This window comes from Lepidochelys kempii, chromosome 4, assembly GCF_965140265.1.
Source record: "Lepidochelys kempii isolate rLepKem1 chromosome 4, rLepKem1.hap2, whole genome shotgun sequence".
In the NCBI taxonomy this organism is placed as follows: domain Eukaryota; kingdom Metazoa; phylum Chordata; order Testudines; family Cheloniidae; genus Lepidochelys; species Lepidochelys kempii.
This window is the reverse complement of record NC_133259.1, coordinates 79791097-79814569: the sequence shown is the minus strand read 5'-3', so window position 1 is coordinate 79814569 and position 23473 is coordinate 79791097. Positions and strand designations below refer to the sequence as shown.

The following is a 23473-nucleotide window of genomic DNA, read 5'->3' as shown; positions in this document are numbered from 1 at the left end:
AGAAGAGAAACACCATCCGCTCCAAAGCGTCCGGGGCGGCTGGGGGAATCGAGCACGGGGCAGTGCCAGGGCTTCGTTGGCTCAGCAGCCGCTCGGGCTCGCAGCACAGGGCCCCGGAACGTACTGGCCTGGGCACGGGGGGCTGGAAACGGTCCCTACGCAGCCTTTTAAAAGAGGGGCAGGGGAGGGCGCTCCGGCTCCGCACCCAGCCAGGTGCAGCCCCCAGGCGGTTTGTGTTGGGGCTTTTACGCCTGGCGCGGGGGAGGAGGCGGCGGAGCCGCCCGACACGGATCGGCCTGGTCTTGTCTCCTTTCGGCCAGGATGGCTGCCCGCGGCGAGGTGCCCTCCGGCCGCCCGCAGGCTCCCAGCATCGCTTCGCCCCGGCTGCCGCCTGTGATCCCGCACCCGCTCTCCCGGCTCGGCGACCCGGAGCGCCTGGCTCTGCGCGGGTTCGCGCCTCGCGGACAGCGGCCTGCAGGGGGCAGCGGCGGCGCCCGGGCCCCGCCGCCGCAGCCCCCCGAGCCGGAGCTGCTGGCGCCCGCCTCCCGCGGTGCCCGCTCCCTCCCGGCCCCCCGGCAGCCGCAGGAGGTCTGCGCCCGCGCGGCCCCGGGCAAGCCCAAGCTCCCGCTGTTCGGTACGTGCCGGCAGAGCGTGGGGAGGGGCCCGCAAGGGGCCAGCCTGCCCCCGTCCCGTGGGAGCTGGAGGGAGCCCCCGGGGCGGGCAGAGCTGCCGCGCGAGGAGAGCACAGGTAACCGGTATCTCTGCTGTCAGGGAGGGGATGCCACATGCCTGGGGGATGGGACTCGAGGAAAAGCTGATAGGGAGGGAAGCGGTGTTTTGTAAGTGATGAACACTTGGCTTTAGAAAAAGAAAGGTGTTACCGATGTTCGGTGCAACGTACCCGTCCTATCCCCAACCCAAGTGAATGGGCTTTGTTGGGTCACAGTCTGAAGATCGGGTGGAGGAAATAGGAGTCGGAGATTGCCCCTCCTAACCTGTAGGCAAACTGCTGCTCCTTCAAGACCATTACTCCAACTCCTAAGGTAGTGTAGCAGTAGCTGTCCGTCTGTAAGCCCGGCCCCTACATAGTCATGGATCCTGATCACTTTCCTCTCCAAGTGCTTCAGAATTGATTCCTGGAGGACCTGCTCCATGATTTTTCCTTGGGCCTACCCTTAAAATGCTTCCACGTGCTAGACAAGTGGGATTCTCTTGTAGTAGAGAGGGGTTGCAGAGGCTTCCTTGTATGACCAGTGTGCCTAAAACTTCCTTTGCAGCCTCACCATGGAGTGGATGTTAAGAGTAACAAGAAGGATTTCTACAGGTATGTTAGCAACAAGAAGAAGGTCAGGGAAAATGTGGGCCCTTAGTGAATGGGAGAGGCAACCTAGTGACAGAGGATGTGGAAAAAGCTAATGTACTCAATGCTTTTTTCGCCTCTGTCTTCACAAACAAGGTCAGATCTCAGCCTACTGCACTGGGCAGCACAGTATGGGGACGAGGTGACCAGCCCTCTGTGGAGAAAGAAGTGGTTCAGGACTATTTAGAAAAGGTGGACAAGCAGAAGTCCATGGGGCCGGATGCACTGCATCTGAGGGTGCTAAAGGAGTTGGCGGATGTGATTGCAGAGCCATTGGCCATTATCTTTGAAAACTCATGGTGACCAGGCGAGGTCCCGGAGGACTGGAAAAAGGCTAATGTAGTGCCCATCTTTAAGAAAGGGAAGACGGAGGATCCGGGGAACTACAGGCCAGTCAGCCTTACCTCAGTCCCTGGAAAAATCATGGAGCAGGTCCTCAAGGAATCAATTCTGAAGCACTTAGAGGAGAGGAAAGTGATCAGGAACAGTCAGCATGGATTCACCAAGAGTAAGTCATGCCTGACTAACCTAATTGCCTTCTACAATGAGATAACTGGCTCTGTGGATGAGGGGAAAGCAATGGACATGTTATTCCTTGACTTTAGCAAAGCTTTTGATACGGTCTCCCACAGTATTCTTGCCAGCAAGTTAAAGAAGTATGGGCTGGATGAATGGACTATAAGGTGGATAGAAAGCTGGCTAGATTGTCGGGCTCAACAGGTGGTGATCAATGGCTCCATGTCTACTTGGCAGCCGGTATCAAGCGGAGTGCCCCAAGGGTCAGTCCTGGGGCCGGTTTTGTTCAATATCTTTATTAATGATCTGGAGGACGGCGTGGATTGCACCCTCAGCAAGTTTGCAGATGACACTAAGTTGGGAAGAGCGGTAGATACGCTGGAAGGTAGGGATAGGATACAGAGGGACCTAGACAAATCAGAGGATTGGGCCAAAAGAAATCTGAGGAGGTTCAAAAAGGACAAGTGCAGAGTCCTGCACTCTGGACGGAAGAATCCTATGCACTGCTACAGATTAGGGACCGAGTGGCTAGGCAGCAGTTCTTCAGGAAAAGGACCTAGGAGTTGCAGGGGACGAGAAGCTGGATATGAGTCAATAGTATGCCCTTGTTGCCAAGAAGGTTAATGGCATTTTGGGCTGTATAAGTAGGAGTATTGCCAGCAGATTGAGGGACGTGATCATTCCCCTCTAGTCTGCATTGGTGAGGCCTCATCTGGAGTACTGTGTCCAGTTTTGGGCCCAATACTATAAGAAGGATGTGGAAAAATTGGAAAGAGTCCAGTGGAGGGCAACAAAAATGATTAGGGGGCTGGAGCACATGACTTATAAGGAGAGGCTGACGGAACTATTTAGTTTGCAGAAGAGAAGACTGAGGAGGGATTTGATAGCTGCTTTCAACTACCTGAAGGGGGGTTCCAAAGAGGATGGATCTAGACCAGGGGTCGGCAACCTTTCAGAAGTGGTGGGCCGAGTCTTCATTTATTCAGTCTAATTTAAGGTTCGGCTTGCCAGTAATACATTTTCACGTTTTTAGAAGATCTCTTTCTATAAGTCTATAATATATAACTAAACTGTTGTTGTATGTAAAGTAAATAAGGTTTTTAAGAAGCTTCATTTAAAATTAAATTAAAATGCAGAGCCCCCAGACTGGTGGCCAGGACCCGGGCAGTGTGAGTGCCACTGAAAATCAGCTCGCATGCCGCCTTTGGCATGCGTACCACAGGTTGCCTATCCCTGATCTAGGCTGTTCTCAGTGGTGGCAGATGACAGAACAAGGAGTAATGGTCTCAAGTTGCAGTGGGGGATGTTTAGGTTGGATATTAGGAAAAACTTTTTCACTAGGAGGGTGGTGAAGCACTGGAATGGGTTACCTAGGGAGGTGGTGGAATCTCCTTCCTTAGAGGTTTTTAAGGCCCGTCTTGACAAAGCCCTGGCTGGGATGATTTAGTTGGGGATTAGATGGCCTCCTGAGGTCCCTTTCAACCCTGATACTCTATGATTCTATGAAGTGGTGCAAGAACCTGCCATAGTGACCTCTTTCCACACTTGAATTGTACCTTTATATAGTACAGTGATGTACACTTTAACTGTACAAAATAAGACTGAAGTTCTGTCCCAAGGATCTGGTGGTGATGTCAATCCTAAGAATCATTAAATGTCAACCATATTCCAAAGGGTAAATGAGGGCCACATTTTCAAATGGGCTTTTAACTCTGCCTGCGAACTCTGCTTGTACGTATTTACGTGCAAGTGCAAAAGTGCAGTTGTGTGCATAAATCAGATAGTCACACAATTAATTTGCATAAATAAATGTTTGTATGTGCACATTACAGAGACCCTTGTAACATTTGTTCCTAAACAGGCAAACCATAACACTCCCACTTCATCTTATTTAAATAAAAAAGTGATGGTGCCAAGAATATTATACTATTACAATTATAGTAGAAAATTATAGCGTATTAGAAATGTCTCTTTTGAAACCTGAATTTAAAACTCCTTCGATAGACATCATAAATGCATATAATAAAACATTACTGTTTCGTTTTATTATATACATTAGTTTTTACTTTAGAAAACATTATTAACAAATGAAATTGTAAGACCATTTTCTCACAGTAATGTTTGCTGAGCTCCTGCCAATTACTAAGCCAAGTAAGAATTCTACTTTGCAATTATGAGACAATAAAAAGTAATACTTTAAATTATGTCTCCAAATAGACTGTATTTAATACTTAGGTATTCAGCAGACACTTAAATTGGTACAGTCATGATATATAATGACATTTACTTATTGTGTGATTCATTGACTATCATGACCCAGTTTTTAAACTTGTCTGTTCAAAATGGAGTGATTAATTTCAGATCCCTGGCATACAAGTGTACCCTAGGTAGCCAGATACTTGTGTTAATTTCAGTGCCCAAATGCAGACTAGAGTATCCTAAATTTAGAATGTTTTAAAATAGAGTTCGTAGAATACTGGCTCCATGAACTATGTATAAGTGCAGTAGATGAATGAAACGAGGAACCTGACAAACTTATATACACAAATAGTAATTGTTTCTGGAAAATACATGTAATTCATGTTGCCTTTATTTGGTCCATATTTTGTAAGTATTTTGTAAGTAATGTTCATATTACTAACGGGGGGTTAGATTCTGATGTTCTTACTCACACACTGAGAAGTACCTTACTTCACAAGGAGTTTCATTTGAAGTCAGTAAGATATGTGTACAGTAATGATTGTTGGCCCAGTTGTAAAATGCTTACTCACACTGAATGATACCTTACTACATACACGGTCCCATTGATTTCAGTGGGACTACTCATGTAGTAAGGTTCTATTCACCATAAGGGTGGCACAGTTGGACACTGTGTGAGTAAGGGAAAGAGGATTTTGCCATACATTGGTTATTAGAGGTTGTTACATTAGGGGTAAATATTACAGTTGTTTAAAATTGGTTGCAAAACTAAAGTGACCAAATACTATGCAAGTTTCAGAGTAACAGCCGTGTTAGTCTGTATTCGCAAAAAGAAAAGGAGTACTTGTGGCACCTTAGAGACTAACCAATTTATTTGAGCATGAGCTTTCGTGAGCTACAGCTCACTTCATCGGATGCATACCGTGGAAACTGCAGAAGACATTATATACACACAGAGACCATGAAACAATACCTCCTCCCGCCCCACTGTCCTGCTGGTAATAGCTTATCTAAAGTGATCATCAAGTTGGGCCATTTCCAGCACAAATCCAGGTTTTCTCACCCTGAATGTGTATATAATGTCTTCTGCAGTTTCCACGGTATGCATCCGATGCAGTGAGCTGTAGCTCATGAAAGCTCATGCTCAAATTAATTGGTTAGTCTCTAAGGTGCCACAAGTACTCCTTTTCTTTTTACAAATACTATGCAAGTTCTTGTATGGTGAATGCAGAAATCATGCCCAAATGGTCCAACATATTGCACTGTTTAGAAAACATTACATTGGTTATTACTATACTAGAGATTTAAAATGTGGAACATGTATTGCTTTTTTATTTCTAATCATATTAGTCAAGATTAGGCACTTGTTTTTGAAAAAGTTAGATGCCCAAATCCATATTTAGGTATCTGAAAAGTGGCCTGACTTAAAAGTGCTGTTTTTGTAGCAGTCCAACTTTAGGCACCCATTTGAAAAATCTTGCCAATTGTCTGTGGCTGTATATGGTCCCATCTGATGCCTTAAAAATGTGCAGGTGTATACCTTAAAATATCGATAATAATTTGTGATTGATTTCAGTTTGATTGGAGAGGGGGGGAAGATGACTTCAGATGGCCATAAAAATGCCAGTGTGGCCTTTCACAGCACAGAACAGGGGATATGTCTGTTTGTTCTTGAATTTGAACCCCAAATAAGATATTGACTTAGAAATATTTAAAGTTTATATCTGAAGATTTTTCAGATTTCTTACTGTATCTACATACCTCCCTTTTTGACTAATTTACAGTTTTACTGAAAAACACATGAGAATACACATAACACACACCCTAAACACAATCTTGCAAAGGCAAGAGAAAGCCAAAAGATGACATAATAAATATGTGTTGGGCTTTTCTAAACTCTACAGTCCAAATTCTGGCCTCCCATTGACTTCAGTGGGTGGCATAGGCTGCAGGGAAAGGTAAAATTTGGTTCAATCAGCCTGTAGTAGCACATAAGTGAAGTCATACTCTGAATGCATGCAAATCAGAGAATACATGTGCAAATTGTGCCTTTGACATTTCAATGTTCTAAAAGCAGCACATTGACCGATGCCTTGTGTCAAGTATGATCCCCAAAGTGACCATATTCTTGACAGGTTTAGCATAAAGTAAGAATCTAAAAGCATGGGAAAGGCCCGTTTCCAAACATCTTAGTATTGTCTTATACAGTTACATACATTTGTGTCTTTTTGTTGTTGGTTATACACATTATTCTTTTGACATTCCCTTTTGGCTGAACCAGTAATATAAACAAATGGCTTGACCGAACATGTCCTGTTGTGTTTAAGGATTACCCTCACCAAAGCAACTGAATCTAGGTTAATACAATGGGGTTTTGGGTTTTTTCAGTACTTCAGTCATTTAATTTGTGGCCGAGCTATATGAGACAGGGGAGGAGAGAGCAAGGAAAGAGTAAGGAGCATGATCTGAGAACCTGAAGAGAATTGACCTGAAAAGAGCACTAGTGAACCGCTGCTGCTTCTTTGCCATCCTATTAGGAATACTGTTGTGTTGTGAATAATGTCTCCTGAATCCTATGTGCAGCATTTGAGGACTGTGGCATCACAGTCGTTTGTTCCACATCTTCAGGTTTTTTTCACACATTTTTCAAAGTTTTACTTCCCTGTTTCTATTTTTTTGTGACATCTCAAATGTGGTACATATTTTGATGGAAAAACTAATGATAGAAACTGCTAGTCATTGATTTCTTCTACATCAGCTGTTTGAAGAATTAGATTGGCTGGCATGAATAGTCCTTATTTTTAGGTTATTCTTGTCCCTCAGTATAATGTACAGTAAAACATTTGATAACATGTCGTTAATAATAAAATCACAACTGTGTTCAGATCTAGAACTTTTAATCCATAGACCCTTATAAAGGAGGAGAAGAATCTCTGTGTGGTCATGCTTTTGGTATTATTATAGTTTATAATGGATTAATAAATAATGGCTATTTTAAGCACATTACAGACATGAGTACTAACTGTTGTAGATGGTTATAAGCACATCAGTAGAAGCCATTATAGATGGATACAAGCAACCTATTGACCTGTTAGGTTCCATAACAATCTATCACCATTGATTTACCCTTTGTTAAAACATCTGTTAATAATTTATTAACTCTTTATAGACTGTTTATAAGCTAGGGCCATAGAAGCAACAGGATGGAAATGAGTTGGGGAATCTGTTCAGCACCTTAGTTCTCTGTACACAAATGCAAGGAATGTGGGGGAATAAACAAGAAGAACTGGAAGTCTTAATGCACAAGCAACATTATGATGCAGTTGACATCAAAGAGTATTGGTTGACTAAATCTCTTGGCTGGAATATTGATATAGAGGGGTATAGCTTGTTCAGGAAGGACAGGCAGTGAGAAAAGGGAGGAGGAGTAACGTTGTACATGAAAAATGTATTCACTTGTTCTGTGATCCAGAAGGATGTGCAGAAGGTCAGACTAGATGATCATGATGGTCCCTTCTGGCCACGGAGTCTATAAATCTGTGAAAAGGAGGTGAGGGGCAGACCAGATGAAAGTGTCTGGGTGAAGGTAAAAGGGGAAAAAAATAGGGTAGGTGTCTGCAACAGACCACCAAATCCAAGGGGAAGGTGGAGGGGATATTTCTAGAACAAATAACAGAAAAATCCAAAACCTGAAAGTAATGGGGAATTTTAGCAACTACCCAGATATCTGTTGGAAAAGTAATATGTCAAAACAAAAAATCTCCATTTGGTTCTTGGAACGTATTGGGAACAACTTCTTGTTTTAGAAGATGGAGGAAGTAACCAAGGGTCAGCCATTTGGGACTTGATTATGACTAACAGTGAGGAATTGTTTGCAAATATAGAGACTGAAGGTAACTTGAGTGAAAGTGATTATGAAATGATGGATTTCATGATTCTAAGGAAAGGAAGGAGCGAGCCCAGCAGAATAAGAACAATGGACTTCAAAACAGCAGACTTCACAAATTCTCTGATTCTGTTAGGTGAGGTCCCATGGGAAGAAAATCTAAGGGAAAAAGGAGTTCAGGACAGCTGGCTAAATATGGCTCCATCAGGAGCTCTTTAATGACTTGAAAATCAAAAAGGAATCCTACAAAAAGTGGAAACATGGACAAATTGCTAATAATGAGTAAGAAAGTATAGCATAAGCTTGTAGGGAAAAATCAGAAAAGCTAAGACACAAAATGAGGTACACCTATCAAGTAACATAAAAGGCAATAAGAAAAGGTTTTTTTAAATGCTTTAGGAGCAAGAGAAAGATGAAGGAAGGTAATAACGGATGACACCAAGAAGACAGAGGACTTTGAAGCCTATTTTACTTTAGTCTTCTTCATTAAAAAAGTTAATGTTGAATATTAACAACAAAGGGGAAGGATCACAAGCCAGAACAGGGAAAGAGTGGGTTACAGAATATTTGGATAAATTAGATTTATTCAAATTTGCAGGGCCTGATGAAATTCATCCTAGAGTACTTCCAAGATTCCTTCACATCGTTCTGTAACTGTTTGCAATTATCTTTGAGAACTCATGGAGGATGGGTGAGGACTCACAGGATTAGCAATGGGCAAACATAGTACCTATCTTTAAAAAGGGGAAAGGAGGACCCAGGGAATTATAGATATGTCAGCCTAACTTTGATAGCTGGAAAGGTACTGGAACAAATTATCAAACAATCAATTTATAAGCATGTAGAGGCTAACAGGTTGATAAATAATAATCAAAATGGCTTTGTCAAGAACAAATCATGCCAAACCAACCTAATTTTCTTTTTTTTGACAGGATTACTGGCCTAGTGGATGGGGGGAAAGCAATAAACATAATATAACTTGATTTTAGTAAGGCTTTTGGCACAGTCCCACATGACATTCTCATAAGCAAACTAGGGAAATGTGGTCTAGATGCAATTACTGTAAGGTGGATGCACAGCTGTTTGAAAAAAACATATTCAAAGAATAGTTCTCAATGATTTACTGTCAAACTGGGAAGATGTATCTAGTGGGGTCCTGCAGGGATCTGTCTTCGGTCTGGTACTATTCAATATTTTCATTATTCACTTGGATAATGGAGAGGAGAGTAATCTTATAAAATTTGTGGATGACACCAAAGTGGGAGGGGTGGCAAGCACTTTGGAGGACAGGATTAGAATTCAAAATGACCTTGATAAATTAAAGTATTGGTCAGAAAACGTCAAGATGAAATTCAATAAAGACAAGTGCAAAGTACTACACTTAGGCCCTGCCCCTTCCATTCCCTGCTCCACCCTTTCCCCAAGGTCCGCACCGACTGTGCTGCTGCCTGAATGGTAAGTCTTCCTCCTCTCCTCCACTCTATTCCTGCTTCGGAGGTCCCAGCTGCTCTCAGTGTCCCTCCTCACTCCACTTCCCTGTGGAGGTGGGGAAGTGAAGAGGGATGCGGCAAGCCAACGGGGGAACAAGGATGGACACAGCATGCCAGCTGCGGGTAGGGGAGTGAGGAGGTGAGCAGCAGGGGTCTTGCTGCGAGCAGGGAGGGGGCAGGGAGGGGGCAGTGAGGAGGCGAGCAGCGGGCTAGCAGGGCTCCTGCTGCAGGTGGAGAAGGTCTTGTGGGGTAGGTGGTGAGAAGGTGGGTGGGCAGGGGGGTGAGGAGGTGAGTGGCATGTGGGTAAGGGTCTCACTGCAGGTGGGGGAGGTCTAGGAGGGTGAGAAGGCAAGTGGCAGGCAGGCGCAGGGGTGAGGAGGTGAGCAGCAGGCGTGTGGGGGTCTAGTGGTGGGTGTGTGGGTGGCTGTGGTGGAGGAGTGAGGAGGGATGTGGTGAACGGCCGGCAGGGGGGTTTCGCAGCATGTGGGAGAGGGGGAGGAGGGATGCAGGGCGGGGGTGGAGTCTGGGCAGGGCAGAAGAGGCAGGACAGGGAGCTAACTTCCCCCAGGGGAAGCTTCACCCACCACCCATGAAAATGGGGAATAACTGGCTAGATGGTAGTACAGCTGAAAAGGATCTGTGGGTTATAGTGGATCACAAACTGAACATGAGCCAACATGTGGAGCAACTGGGGGGAAGGCTAATCATTCTGGGGTGTATTAACAGGAGTGTCATACATAAGACACAGCAGCTAATTGTCCCATTGTGGAACTGTGACCAGTTCTGGGCACCACACTTTAAAAAAGATGTGGACAGATTAGAGAGAGTCCAGAAAACAACAACAAAAATGATAAAAACTTTAGAAAACCTGATCTATGAAGAATGGTTTAAAAAAACTGGGCATGGTTAGTCTTGAGGAAAGAAGACTGAGGGGGGACCTGAGAATAGTCTTCAAACATGTTAAGGGCTGTTACGAAGAGGAGGGTGATCAATTGTTCTCCATGATATGAAGGGTAGGACAAGAAGTAATGGACTTAAACTGCAGCAAGAGAGATTTAGATTAGATATTAAGAAAAGCTTTCTAGTTAGTTAAGCTCTGGAATAGGTTACCGAGGGAGGTTGTGGAATCTGTATAACTGGAGGTTTTTAAGAACAGGTTGGACAAACACCTGTGAGGGATGGTCTAGGTTTACTTGGTCCTGCCTCAGCATGGGGAGATAGACTAGATAACCTCTTCAGGTCCTTTAGAGCCCTCCATTTTTATCTATAATTCTGTTTATTGACATACCTGTAATACAAAATGTAACCCATTATCTGTAGAATATGCTTAGGAAATATAAAACAAAGAGAATAAGTGACTTGCCTAAGGCCACTCAGTAAACCAGTAGCAGAGTTGGGACTAGACCCCAGGTCTCCTGATTGCCCTTTCCTGTAGAGGTAGAGAAGCATTAATGTTATTGTAAGACTTCATCTGGAGTACTGTGTACTGTTATGGTTACCCTGTTCAAGAAAGATGAATTTAAACTGGAGCAGGTGTAGAGAACAGCTACTAGGATGATTAGGAGAATGGAAGGCCTATCTTATGACAGGTGACTGGAAGAGTTTGACTTGATTAGTCTAGCAAAAAGAAAGTGAAGATGGGATATAATTGCTCAGGGGGTTAAATACTAGGGAGGATGAAAAGCTATTTAAGCTAAAGATCAGCAAAAGATCAGATTGCTGGTAAACTCCTACAAACAAGCAATTTTTGTACATCAGGGGGTTAAATACAAGGGAGGATGAAAAGCTATTTAAGCTAAAGGACAGTGTTGGCACAACAGCAAATAGGTATAAACTGGCCATGGACAAATTCAGTCTGGAAACTAGAAGACTGTTTCTAACCAGCAGAAGGGTGAGGTTCTGAAACAGCCTCCCAATAGGAGCTGTGGGGGAAAACAAGTTAATTAGTTTTATGAGAGAGCTGGACAAATTTATGAATGCAGTTGTCTGACAGGGTTGCTTGTGATGGTAGGGGGCAGGGCTCAACTGCCCTGGGGCTCACTTCCAGTTTGTTTCTTATGTTCCTAAAGCTCATGCTTCAGGGGTTAGGGAGATATTCCCCATCCTGCTCCAATGTATTATGGGAGGGTTTTTTATCTCCTTCCAGTGAAGCATCAGAGATTACTACAGCTGGAGAACTGACATTGGACATGGAGGACTAGGGCTCTGAGGTGGCACTGAGCATTCTCTCTCTCAGATGCTTGGCTGGATGGTTCTCAATTACATGCTCAGAGTCTAATTGATTGCAGTATATGGGGTTGGGAAAGAATTTTCCCACAGGTCAGATTGGTAGTGACCTAGGGGGGATTGCACCTTCCTCTGCGGCATGTGGCTGCAAGTCACTTGCCAGGATTATCTGGGTATATTTCACTGAATCATTTCCCTGTCATTGCACTTTGGTCCTTCCTGTTCTCTCCCTGTGGCAAATGAGGTCTCCTGAGGGATGTAATACTTTGGTCTAATTTCAGTTGTTGGGTTTAATGTGCGAGTGCTTGGTGCTATTGGTGGCTTGTGATATACAGGAGGTCAGACTAGATGATCTGGTGGTTCCTCTGTGACTGAATTCTGTGCCCTGTCTACCAGCTATCTTTACCAGTATACATTGTTCATAGTTTCTGAAAGTTGATTTTTTTTAATGACCCAGGCCAACAAGCTGACATTGGAAACTCAGCAGTAAGCAGAGCAAGTTTTGCTAACAGCAGGACCAGTTTACTGTCTCAGCCTGGGGGACAGCTCAGTATTGAAGCTGATGAGGTATGATTTTAATCAAATACAGTCCATGTAAATAAATGGGAAGAATAAAATTTGACTCTGAAACCTTTCTTGGTACCAATATGGCATCTGTCAGCAAACCCTGTGAATTGGCTTGAAGGTGGTACACATACATCTCCTCCTTTTGCCCTGAAAGCCAAGCATGGTGATAGGACATATAGTTATAACCTAACTTAACTTATATTACAGTGTTCAATTTTAATATTTTCCACAGGAAATTCTAGCCCCAGTCCTTTAAAAATATATGATTTTTAGAAGCTCTCTGTCAAACAGAAAATAACTGTCAGCATAAGTTTGTATAATTCAGTTACCTAGTAATATCCTCCATAAGTATTAATTGAATTCTAAAACATTGTACACACTCCTTCACCATTATTTCAGAACAAATTTACCTATGTTGAATGGCATCCTCATGATGTTGTTGTTTGTGGGGGGAAACTCCCATTGAAGACAATGGAAACTTTTTCTGAATACAGACTGAGTAAAGGTTTCAGGACTGGGCTCGTAGTTTTCTCAGAATGTAACCTGGCAACACGTGGCTTAATGATAACACAGAAAGCAAAGATCATATTTATTTTGGCAATGCCAATAAGGTTCACTCAATTCAGCCGCGCAACAGTACATGAAAGCCTATATTACAAGGTGAGTAGAAAAAAAATGTAAATTTTTCTTTTCTTGCTCAAGACTCTACCGAAAGTACTCTCCCCCTCCTCCCCCCACCTCCAGGTGGTTATTAAAGGTACATCATTTCATTGTGGAACATTTATTCATTTTTGATTTCTTATCATCTTGTCAGTGACAGTCGACATCCTCTTCTTGTGCTTTAAGGAAAAAAAATTGAGTTAAAAGTACATATTAGAGGTGTGTGTTTTTTGTATATTTGCTATTGAATGTGTATCAAAATTTTTTTTTTTTAAGCTGGAGCACATTTTGCATGAAAAAATGAGATCTGGAGGCTATTTTACTATGAGACAACTGTTCAAAAACAATGACCCTGAGGGCAAGGGGCAGGTCAATAGGTATGTGCCTCACACAGGAGATTGCATTGTCCGGGATCTGTTACTTAACTTTGACACTTGCATGTGTATCACTAAAGGTATGAAACAAAGCCAGTGGTCTTTTTCCATATATTTAGTACCATGAAATACTTTATATTTCCTCCCAATTCCCTCTCCCCCCCACCCCCCACTTTTGGCTTTTATCAATGTATGAAGGTCTACTGGATCAATATATTTCTTACTTTTATTCATTCATAGAGATGTGCTACTAATGATGCTGACCAAATTTCTTGGAAGGTGTATCAGCTTCAAGCAGTATCAGCAACTTCTTCTAAGGTATGTGATCAGATAAAAGCTAAAGAAGGTGGCAAAAGATTTCCACTGGTTATAACCTATAATATAAATATGAGCACATTTTCCATTTTGACTATGTCAGACCTGGCTTTACTACAATAGCCCCCTTCTCTCAATTTTCTTCCTTACTCAAGAAATTCATCATTCACTTGCCAGCATAGTATTTTCAAACTGGAAACAATATAATGATGTGACTATAAAGCACAGATGCATTTTTCTAAATCACGTGGTCTGAAAAATATTGTACTATAAGAGGGAGAGTGCAGTTTTGTATTTAAAAAGCAACTCATTCTTCATACAATCCTTTGGGTTGAAAGGGACAATCCTTTGGGTTGGTCATCTGTCCATCTCCGTGAAAGTTGGATTTTATTATTCCTACGCTACCTGTGATGGATGGGTGTCAAGTTGAGCTTTCAATACTTCCAGTGATGATGATTCTATAAGCAATCTTGGCATCTTATTCAATCACCTAACTGTTCTAAGAGTTGTGGAGCTACTGTCCTCTCTCTTACGCTGATGTAAATCATGTAAATAGCTCCTTTTAAACCAGTGGCACAACACGGGGGCAAAACTGGTATAAGTGCAGCCTGTAAAGTTAATAAGTTACTTATATTTTTCCCTTTTGACCATTACTTTTTGATTTATCTTCATTGGTAATAAGAATAACGGATCCCTCTCCCTTTCATAACATCCCTTTTCATATTCTGGCAGCTAAAATACCCTCAGGGTGTGAGAAAACTGAGTTGGATTTATCCTTCAGTTTTCTTAATATTTTCTCCTGGATCTTATTTTCTAAACATCTTCTTTACTCTTCTCAATTGATTTTTCTTTACAAAAAATGATATGCCAAACTGAGAGCAGTAATTCAGCTGGAAGCCTAATAAGCGTGAAGTAAAGTGGAATAATTTCCTCAATAATTTGCTTGAATTATTCCTGCTATTGTTTCCTTTTTAATGACTTCATCACAGTTTTGGCTCCTCTTCAATGTATTACCCGCAATAACCTTCACAGCCTTCTCTATATTTTTACTGCATGGCCCATAATTCCCCAGCCTATGATTTTTGCTTCACATTATTCCTCGCTATGTGAGCTTCATCACAGTTATCTTTTCGAATCTCATTTTATTCTTTTGTTTTGCGCCATTCATAAATTGGTTAGGGACCCTGAAGTGATTTATGACAGTAATATAATCCTTTCACTGAGTCATAGCTTTGTATGCAGGCAAATAACCTGCATTACACTAGTGAAATAAGTTCATTACATAGTTACTGAGAAATAATATTTGTGTATTATATTAACAATTGCAGGCACTGTGTGTGAATTCCCTTGTCTTACATCCATTCACATCTGTGCATACCGCATAGCACTGTAATGTCTGCTTCACTGTGGATGTAATTTCAGGCTTACTTGCAATTAGAACTGAACAAATAATGGGGGTTAATGGTTGATTGATCATTCCCTCCACCCCCGCTATCAACAAGTGTATAAATGATCCACAAATACATTATTACATTACGTTTTCATTATTTGAGTAGCTCCATTTAAAATATTTAAGTTTGCATTATTTAAGCACAGTATAATGCAATATGACTTCTCTATATTTTTCAGGGAAAAGGCAAATTAAGACATGCACAATCAAATTAGATAACTTATTTTTGTTTAACTGATCAAAAAGCCATATTAAAAGTGTACAGTGGCAGACTGGATTGAAATGCCTTCTTACAGGAGTTTTTAACTGAATATTGTAAAATAGGGCACTGAAGAACATAGTGCTTGAGGCCCCCGCACTGAAGGCAGTTGGAGTCTTTTATTGCTGTTGGATCAGACCCCTAGTCCCTAGTAAATATCTCCTCTTTAAAAGTAAGTGTAGATGTAGTAGCAACAGCAGCATTCAGAATTCTTCTTGGGTGGGCCACATCAAGCTGAATTTTCCTCACCCCAGTTTAAAGCTATATGGAGTTATTATGCATGAAGGATCAGATCATGGTAGTCTAACAGCATTTGTCTTAAGGCTGTTCTTTTACGTCTACTATAGATGATCATTCTTGTTACAAACTGCACAGAAGAAAGAGTGTGTCAGGATTCTGTGCAAAGGTAGATGAGACTAGTGCATGAGCTCACTAGGCAGGAATAACCACCAGGATTCAGAGTCAGTATCAGGGTCAATAATCAGGCTGATGGGCAGAGCCAGAGACTGAATGAGGATTAGGCCAAAGGTCAATACCTAATGTCAGAATCTGTATGGGTGTTCTGGGGTATGAATGGTAGTTGAGGTCGAAGCCAAGGTCAATACCAGGAGATAAGGAACAGAGAATGCAGTGTGGACATGGCAGCTAATGATCCACATTATTGCCTGGACACTTCCTTGAATGCCTCCTGGGTTTGTGTAAGGGAGGGAGCCAGTCAGGCACCACGAGGCTACTGTCTGCTGAACCCCTTGAGGTGGGACTTCCTGTGACTTGTGCAGGGGAGGGCAAGCTGATTACAGCTGCTGGGTGGCAGTTGGGATGTGCTTGCTGCCTGGCAACCTGGGGCTTAGCTGCAACTTGAAGAAAACTGTCAAAGAATAAAATCTTACTCTGGCGGTAGTGGTGATGCATTTAATCATAGGGCAGTGGGAACTCCTCAAGCTAGGCTGGATAGGCTCTGCATCTGCAGTTTTGAATCATATACAATATGATCTTTTGCCAGCCAACTTTGAGATGTCACCGGGCTCCACTGTTGTGCATGCAGCCCAGCCATAGTCAATCACTAGTTGAATGTTAATGGAGTTAATACCAACTAATTTTAGTGCATTTAATGCAAGTATTAATATATATGTCATTGCCACTGAATGGCTTTCTCCTCTGTATGTGAGCTGAGGTAGTGGAAGAAAGAAGCGTTGAAAGGAAGAAGTTTGATTTGTTTGGTCTGCTCCTCCATTAGTATGTGATCTGTCTCTTTTATGTGACTGGAGAGAAAGCAAACTAAAAACAAACATTCACAACCCTGCATTGTAACAGGCTTAAGCTACAGGACAAAGCCATTATCAAGTTTGAAGAGTTATATGCAGCAATTCGTGATCCTGCTACTTCTGGGGCTCCAGCCTGGCTTGATCCCATCAGCCACAGACAGGGGGGCGGAGTCATGATGACTGCATCACAGGTGCATGCACAACTAAAAGAAAAAGCAAAACAAAGGTATAAGCGCTTCTGCAGCAATCATAGATTTTATGGCTAGAAGGGACCATTGTGATCATCTAGTCTGACCTCCTGTGTAACCCTGATCCCAAAAACTTCCCCTAGTGATTCCTGCATCAATCCCAACCATTTGTGGCTGAACTAGAGTATAACTTTTTGAAAGTCACCCGATCTTGATTTAAAGATTCCAAGTGATGGAGAATTTACCACATCCCTTGATATGTTTCTTCTAATGTTAAATGCTCTCATTGGTAAAAGGTTCAGGATTTATCAGGCTTGACCCTGGCAGCATCCAAATCTATAGAATGGGATCAGGAGGGAGGGGGAAGCATCCTTTTACAAAGTGGACCATATAAAGAGGGCTCAAGACTCACTGTCTGAGGATTTAAAAAGAAACCCAACCCAAACCTACCTTCTTGATTCTTTTCCACTGCTAAGAGAAACCCCCAAGTACATATCAGGATCAATTTTTTTTCTTTTAAATCAAAATGTTATAATTCTGTGTTCGTAAGAGAATGAGGAATTTCTGTGTTGCAGGCCTAGGGTAAGTTTCATAAGGGTGAAATGTATCAAGGATCATATTGTCTTCTGTTGGAAATAGGCCCCTGGATATTGCTGATCTGATGCCCCAGAAGAACCCGGGTGATGACATCAGGATTCTGATGCCTGAGTTTAAGAACATACTTAACAAACTAGGTTTTCACATTGGAAATGAGGAGTTTGAAAAGCTTTGGAGAAGGTAACATCAGATTCAAGTTTTAGATAATATTCTCATTCCCATTTAAAAAATAAAGAGCACCACTCTGGTGTTAGGTGGTGGACTTGTGAGGGTATGTGTGTATGATGCTGGTGTGGGGCCAGATAAGGGAGGACAAGGTAAATGGAGAGAAGCTGGTCAGAGTCAGAAATACAAATTGCCACTTTCACTGTCATTGAGCTAGTTCCTATCATATTAGCCACAGGGAAGATGCTTAGTCCAGGCACATGGTAGAGGACTCCGCTGACCACTCATGGGCCCTAATCTGCAGCTGCTCTGCATACAGAACTCTCAGTGAAGCCATTTGGAGTTCCACACATAAAGTAGCTGCAGAACAGGGTCTGCTCCAGTATGTGGTAACCAGTTAGTGCATCCAGTAGGCAAACACCAATGTTTCTTAACTGGTGCAAAAGCAGTGTGATGATGCTTTCCATAGAAATACTGGTCACATGAATTTTCAGTAGTTCAATATAGTTATAACAGCAGGTCTGCTGCAAGGAAGGATCATTCATACTGTAGTTTCCATTATAAACCTGATTTATAGAATTATCAGTGTTTGTAAAGTGCTATGAGATCCTTGGATGGAAGGGGCTATATAAGTGCAAGTATTATTATAACAGCATGCTCCCAATTATCCAAATAGCCTGGGGAACACAGATTTTATTCAGATAATTGGGAGTTTGGATAATCGAACGGGCAGTGCAGGGAGCCCTCTGCAGTCATGGACCCGCTCACTCACTCCCATGACAGCGGCTTCCTGTGCTGCCCTCCCTTCTGAGGACTCTGCTTTGCCTTGCCAGACTGCAGCCTTCCCTGCACATTGTGCCTGCCAGGATCGGGTGTCACTGGCCCTGTGACCACACCGGGGTCCCTTCGCAGCCCTGCTGTCATGGGAGTGAGTAATACTGCAGAGGTTTGGATAACAGGGTTTCAGATAATTGGAAGTATATGGTATTAGGTCAGATCATGACTCCTGAACATGAGGTGCAGAGCCCATCTGTTGCTTCATGCTCTCAGTGGAAGCAGAGGAATGGGGGGCAGTTGAGGACTCAGGAATCGGCCTATTGATTTTATTCTTTTATCTATTACAATAGAAGGCTAATGTGCTTACCACTAGATACCACTGCCTCTATTTTATCTAATATTATAGGGACAGCTGGGAGTGTCGTCTCTCTATTGTTCAGTGTTTGTTTGTTGGAAAACCTGGTCCACTGGGTTAACTCTGCTGACATTTTGTCCGTGCTTGATCTTCACAGGAAGGTGACAAATGCCGAGGAAACATGAACTGTTCTCTAAGAAAGGAGCGAAATCTGATAATAGCTTTCTCCTCTTGCTTTTTGCAGATATGACACAGAAGGAACAGGAGTTCTGAAAGGAGATATACTACTTAAAAAATTAGGAGCTAAGCTCCAAAATGGATCTTCAAACAATGCTAAAGTTTCTGGTAAAAAACAAACAAACAATATATCTGGTAATTGAATCCATAGCTTTCAGTAACCTTCATGGCAATCAGAAAAAAACGGTCATTGAAAGGGAATTACTTGTGGGATTGGTTATGGATACACCTCTAGACAACTGGCTCAGAAGTAGTCAAGTCTTAAAATAGTTACTCTCTGTCTGTTGGCTGTCTGGTAGCCTCTGTGAAATGAATTTTGTGGTTTTAGTTCAGTTCTTATTGGACTAAGTATCCACATCACAAATCTTCCACCGTATTTGTTGTTTACTAACACCATCCTCCACCATTCTCTCTGAGGTTTTTCTATAGTACTTATCAGAATAGCATCTAAGCACTGAACAATTTAGATCCTCCAAGTATTGTCTTTAGAATACTTATAGTTGATTATACTGGTTGCCTTTCCTAGGTTCCAGGAGTTTTTCTTCTTTGTGTCAATGTTTACTTAAATATCCTGCACTATATGATGTTACCTATGCACAGACACCATGGTTACCTGCTCAATTGCCTGTCTGCAACATCAGGGGTAGAATCATCAGGACTTTTGGTTCCAAAAACATAGGCATCTACTACTTGAGTTAAAGAAAAACCTTTGTTACAAATATCTGTAGGGCTTTTATTCTCTTTATACAACACTTACAAGAGGGCTATATCATCATGAACAGGTCTGACAGTTGATCAGGTAACACGTACATTAGCAAATATATTACAAATACAGCAATCAGACCTGCAGTGAGAGTACCTGTAGTGTAAGTCTCTGTCATAGGGTCCAGCCTTCTAGCTTAGGGGTAGACATTGGGAGCCTAATGCTCTCTGCCTTCAGTTTCAGAGATGCATACAAATGTGTGGCTTGGTGTATGAAGGATCTGCCTTGAATTCCCCAATGAGCAGAGACTAAAGACTGAATGGCTGTGGAGGAGGAACTGCTCTCTCACATCTCAGGGTGGTCCATCGAGGTCAGGGTTAAAGCACATTGGTGGGGAAGTGTGGGGAAGCTTGCATTGATGCTGGCTTGCACTGTAGAACAGGTGTCATCAAACTTTTTTATTCTGTACACCACTTCTTGAGATCTTTTTATGGGACACCTCCCCTCCTAACTGTCCGGTCCTGATTCCTCGTATTCACTCTACTGGAGACAAGATGAAGATAACTTCACTTAAATGCAACCAGTGCAGCTGCATGGTTATTTCTCTTCACCTTGTATCTTTGTTGCTTATTTTGCTGTAGATGTAGATCTCTGCTTGTTCCCTGCAACCCCCACTGCTCTAATCTTTCCATCTCACTTTGCAGTGAGTTGGAAAGATTTTTAGTTCTGTCCTCCTGTGTGTTTGTTACCCCTCAAAATTTAGTGTCATTTGCAAATCTGATCATGGTTAAATTTACACCCAAGAAACACTTTGCAAAGAAAGCATCAAAGGAGTTGTGCAAGGTGCAGAGAAGTGATGTCTTTAAGTTTAATTGGATAAAAAAAGTACCTGGAACACCTGAAAGATGTGGCCTAATTAACAGGAGGCATCACTGATCGAAGAAAGATGGCTGTTTCACCACTTAGGCTTATCAGTAGGGCTTATCGTAACTAAGTCAGGGAGAGTTACTGCTGTCTTTCCATCCTTTGACTCCTTCAATACCTCACAGTTTCAGTGCATTAGAGTCCTATTATCTTTCTCAACATCTTCTTTTTGTTAATATTAAATAAATAATGTTTAAACTTTTCTTTCTATATCACGACTGAAGGGCAAAGCAGGGAAATCTCGGAAGCAGAGTGGGAACGCAGAGCTTCACTTGACATAGAAAGGTGGCTGAAAGATAAATTCAGAGAAGGATTTAGAAACATGAAAGAAGAATTTGAAAAACATGACCCACAAAAAACAGGCAAGGTAGAATGCTTTTTGATCTGTGAATCGGTTCTAAGTGGGGAAGCACCCACAGCAAATGATCTGGAGGTATTGTGTGGTCTGTAATGAGATGTGAAGCAAGGACTGTTGAATCCAAACCCCAATACACTAACCAGCCAGCTGGGATTACTCAGTAGGGTTACTTAGATAAGCGAGAAGAGCATTATTTGGTCCTTTGTGTTTACCAGTATAGCAGTAATCTCCACTTTTGTTGCCGAATTTCTGGCAAATGTATCCGTTAATGTTTATATCCATAGCTATGGTGGATGTGATGCTTCTAATAAGAAAATGGTCCCATTTATATTAACAGGCACTAACAATTTGAGTAGCAAGTGTTTATTCCAAACATTTAGAAAAGCAGGACCAAGGCAAGCAGCTGAGCAAGGCTGATAAAATATAAAGGAGAAGAACAAACAAACAAACCCGAAGTGTTTGCAATCTCTATTCATTATACTTTCTTTCTTGACACTTTTTATTAAGTTCCCAATGGTGGCCCAAGAGTATGAGTATCAACTCAGGGCAGACTGTTAAAAACCAGGGCACCAAATTGGTTGTGAATTCTGAACTTCAATTTCACCAATCAACTGCACCAAATGCAAACTCTTCAGGCACATTATGAGCCTTAAACGGGGTCCCAGACAGTACCCTCGGACATTCTGGCCTATCTTGCCACGCATGGGAGCATATCTCTGTGGTAGATGGCCTTTAAGACCAAGAATCACAACAATATTCAAGTTATTCCTCATCACAAAGGACCAGTCACTCACTTGCCCCAGGTCATTTTCCCTTAGATCTCACACCAAAGACAATGCTTGTTGCCAGACCTGTAATAAACTATATGAAGATTTATTAAATAATAAAATAATACGAGAGAGTTATTTACAAGGTTACTCAATGCATTCCTGACATGCCATCAATTGTGGGGCTTGCAGATAGGCCTTAAGCTAAGCCTGCTTCAGGGGGAATTCTTCCTTGGCTGAATCCGCAGCAGGATAAAAGATCCACAGTGGAGGGGAGAACTCCTATCAATGGCACTGCTCATGGAGTAAAGTACTGTTCATTGGATGAAACCCTGGCTCCACGGAAGCCAATATGAACGTTGCCATTGACTTCAGTAGAGCTGGGATTTTTGCCCATTACGAGTAAGGTGGCTGAATGTGGCCCTTGAACACTGAATAAATGCAGTGATCATGCAACAGAATAAGTAATGAGAAAGCTCATCAATGATGTTCTTCATATTAAAGTTTTATTTAAATAGAGTGATATCTGATTTACTTCTTTTTTGTTTTGTTTTGTTTTTTGGAAGGTGGGAAAAGAATCCTTCTTGTCAATCCTACAAAAATTTGACATGCATCTCAAAAAGGAGCATTTTAACCTTTTCCTGGCAAGATGTGGCCTTGAAAACAGCCAAACTGGGATCAATTATTTGGATCTTCTAAGGAACTTCCAGGATCGTAGTGACGGAGGGATCACACACAAAATTCTCTCTAATCCCAAGCATAAGTTCGTATGAAGTCATCGCTTATTTATCATTGCTTTCTCTGATTACATGGCTTTGGTAGAGCTGCACCCATTTTCACAAGGTAGAATTAAGCCCGATGACTCTGATCAGAGAGAGAAGTGATAATGCAAACTAACGGCCGTATCCAGTTGAAAGTCACCTCTGTGATTTCCACAGGCCTCCTATGCTCTGCATCTGTGGAGGCTGCGCCTAATTTTTATGGGGTGATTTGTGAAGTGGAGGCTTTCTTGCCTGACTAACAATGACAACAAGGGAAGAGTTAAAAGGCTGAAATATTGCATTTCTGGCCGACAGCATTGTTTCTGTCATCCAGTGGCTCATCAAGCCTACACCTTACCCTCTTCCCCCTACAACGCTCCTGGAAAAATGGCAGATGGAATTACAGCAGGGCTCCCCTCTCCCTCCACATCCCCAAAAGAGAATCTCTCCCTTCTGGTGAGTGGGAAAGGTCTCAATGCAAAGGTTTTTGTTGGTTTGTGTTTTTAAGAAAACCGTCCCTTAAACCAGGACAATGCACATCCCTCATCGTGGGCACCACTGAGGGCTAGAGGTTTTTCTGAACTGGGGCCCATAGAAATGTCCGTGTGCTGCCTGGTTCCCATTTGGAATAGGGGTACTGGGATGTGGACCATTAGGGAATATTGTACCACAGTGGGAGAGGCACAAATTTGCTTAGGCTCATTTTCCCCAGAGCAGTTCTCCAGCAAGCACAAGTTTATTTTAACATTGGCCTTCTGAAACAGGATGACTTTTCCCCTGAATAAGTGGCTTGGTACAGAGCCATAAGCCATGGCCTTCCGCAGCTTGCATGATTTGGAAAGCTGGAGATAACTACTACTAGATAGGGCTGACTGAATCTGCCTCCATGACAAGATAAGTAACCTGAAATAACCATGGTAACAAACAGTAAAACTTCCATTTAGTCTTTGGGAGAGACTCCCTTGTCAGTCTGAGCCATGCTTCCTGCGTGCTGTTCTCCTGCCCTCTGCTGTGGGAGTTTCAGTACCAGAAGAACTTTAAAGACTGTCACAAAATTCAGCTGAACATGAACAA

At 42.4% G+C, this 23473-nt stretch overlaps 1 protein-coding gene across 1 annotated transcript in view; it reads left to right on the top strand.

Annotated features, from left to right (window-relative positions):
- Positions 1-321: 321 nt before the first annotated feature.
- Positions 322-23473, top strand: part of LOC140910980 (EF-hand calcium-binding domain-containing protein 6-like) — a 91234-nt gene continuing 68082 nt past the window's right edge. The window contains exons 1-9 of the mRNA XM_073343190.1: positions 322-748; positions 12135-12244; positions 13181-13281; positions 13519-13596; positions 16617-16793; positions 17395-17532; positions 18894-19021; positions 20738-20880; positions 22205-22401. Of these exons, the coding sequence (XP_073199291.1) occupies positions 322-748; positions 12135-12244; positions 13181-13281; positions 13519-13596; positions 16617-16793; positions 17395-17532; positions 18894-19021; positions 20738-20880; positions 22205-22401 (1499 nt within the window). The remainder of the gene's footprint in view (positions 749-12134; positions 12245-13180; positions 13282-13518; positions 13597-16616; positions 16794-17394; positions 17533-18893; positions 19022-20737; positions 20881-22204; positions 22402-23473) is intronic.